At 39.7% G+C, this 1,894-nt stretch overlaps 1 protein-coding gene across 1 annotated transcript; it reads left to right on the forward strand.

The window, feature by feature from the left end:
• Window positions 1-472: 472 nt before the first annotated feature.
• On the forward strand, window positions 473-1,279 carry LOC136543415 (MDIS1-interacting receptor like kinase 2-like). Its single transcript, XM_066535870.1, has 2 exons — window positions 473-803; window positions 915-1,279. The coding sequence occupies exons 1-2, from the start codon at window positions 473-475 to the stop codon at window positions 1,277-1,279; spliced, it is 696 nt and encodes a 231-aa protein (XP_066391967.1).
• Window positions 1,280-1,894: the final 615 nt, after the last annotated feature.

Below are 1,894 nucleotides of genomic sequence, written 5' to 3' on the forward strand. Positions count from 1 at the left end.
TAAGAAGGTTCCTTCACAACAAAGGTCTCTGCAGTAACCTCTCAGGCATGCCAATATGCTCTTCAACTCCAATAATAGAATATCACAAAGCAAGAGTTCAAAGCTTGGTGCTAGCTGTTTCTATCCCTGTGTGCCTCGTTATTATTCTCTCAATTTTCGTTCTACTTATGTTTCTTAACAAAAGGAAAACAACACAAAAGGCTACAACTATAGATAAATGTGCCCTCAGTGTGGAATTTCGACGGGAAGCTAGTGTTTGAGGATATCACTAGAGCAACAGAAAATTTCAGTGATAGGTACATCATTGGTTCAGGGGGGTATGGCATTGTCTACAAAGCACAGCTTCAAGGGGAGCGATTGGTTGCAGTGAAAAAGCTTCACCAAACTGAAGAAGGGATCAGTGATGAAAAGAGATTCCTTAGTAAAATTGAAGTCTTGACAACAATTCGGCATAGAAGCATCGTAAAACTATATGGGTATTTGCTCTCATCCAAGGTGCAAATTTCTAGTATATGATTACATTGATAGAGGAAACCTTCATGGTATCTTGGAAAATGAGGAACTTGCAAAGGAGTTAGACTGGCAGAAGCGAATTGCCATTGCAAGAGATGTTGCTCAAGCTATCTACTACTTGCACCATGAATGCAACCCACCAATTATCCATCGTGATATAAAAAGTAATAACATCTTGCTAGATGCAGCTTTCAAGGCTTATGTTTCAGATTTCGGAATCGCAAGGATTCTAAAACCCGATTCGTCTAATTGGAGTGAATTAGCAGGAACATATGGTTATATAGCCCCATGTACGTATTCATGTGCTTCTTGCACAAAAAATAAATTCTTGTTTCAACATGCAAATAACCAATGATATTGCAGTTTATTTGCTACCACACATTCGGTAATATTAACTCCAGGGATTTACTTTAATGCAGAGCTTTCATACACATCAGTAGTGACGACAAAATGTGATGTCTACAGCTTTGGTGTGGTTACCCTGGAGATTGTGATGGGGAGATACCCAAGGGAGCTGCAGACCTTTGCTTCCATTGCAGAGCATCATGAGCTTGCAGTGGAGGACATGCTGGACCAGCGCCCATCATCACCAACAACGGTGGAGCAGGAAGAAATAGCTCAGCTTGTTGAAGTGGCATTTTCATGCCTGAAAACTTCACCTCAGTCAAGACCAGAAATGCAGGAAGTCTATATGAAACTGAGTCACCACTACCCATCGTATGCTTCTGCCACACCTTCTCATGCAGTTACTACAAGTAGTGGATGAAGTGTAAGGTCATTTGTGTTAGTCCCAAGCATTAAACCCACAGCATTCAGCAGGAGCTAATAAGAGTTGTACTGGAATCGTGATTTAGAGCTTTATCCTAATAAAAGAAACAAATATCAATATTGTATAATGTCGAACAAAGAAGCAGTGTGCGCCGACTTGATGTACCAAATTATAAAATCAAGAGAATAATACTATCATTATTAGTGCCTTTTTTTTTACATCTGCCTCAGTTTTGTTTCTTTCTTTCGGAAGTTAGACATGAGTTTTTTTTTAGGAAATGTGGACATGGTTGTTTTTCTTCTGCATGACAGCATATAATTGCTCTGAATTGCTTGTAAATTGCTGTTATGGATCAACCAAAGCGGTAGCACATGACCAGTTACCACAGCCCCTTCCTGCTCAAAACAAAAAAGTTACCCGTGCGTCCCCTTGATGAATAACATGTTTCGTGAGCCATGGCATCATACTGCACGAGCTGTGTGCATGTGCATCATGCGCATGTATAATGAGTGATAGTAAAGTTGTAGACAGTTTTTTTTTCCTTAAAAAACAACCTTTCTTGGATCATCTGTTTTATTAAGCATCTTTTGTTGAAAGGCACCCCGTGTTTAA

Source organism: Miscanthus floridulus, chromosome 3 (assembly GCF_019320115.1).
Source record: "Miscanthus floridulus cultivar M001 chromosome 3, ASM1932011v1, whole genome shotgun sequence".
Classification (NCBI taxonomy): domain Eukaryota; kingdom Viridiplantae; phylum Streptophyta; class Magnoliopsida; order Poales; family Poaceae; genus Miscanthus; species Miscanthus floridulus.

Coding starts and splice junctions, on each gene's coding strand:
- LOC136543415 (XM_066535870.1), top strand. CDS start 473: ATGGGTATTTGCTCTCATCCAAGGTGCAAATTTCTAGTATATGATTAC. Junction 804..914: donor ATATGGTTATATAGCCCCAT/GTACGTATTCAT, acceptor TATTAACTCCAG/GGATTTACTTTAATGCAGAG.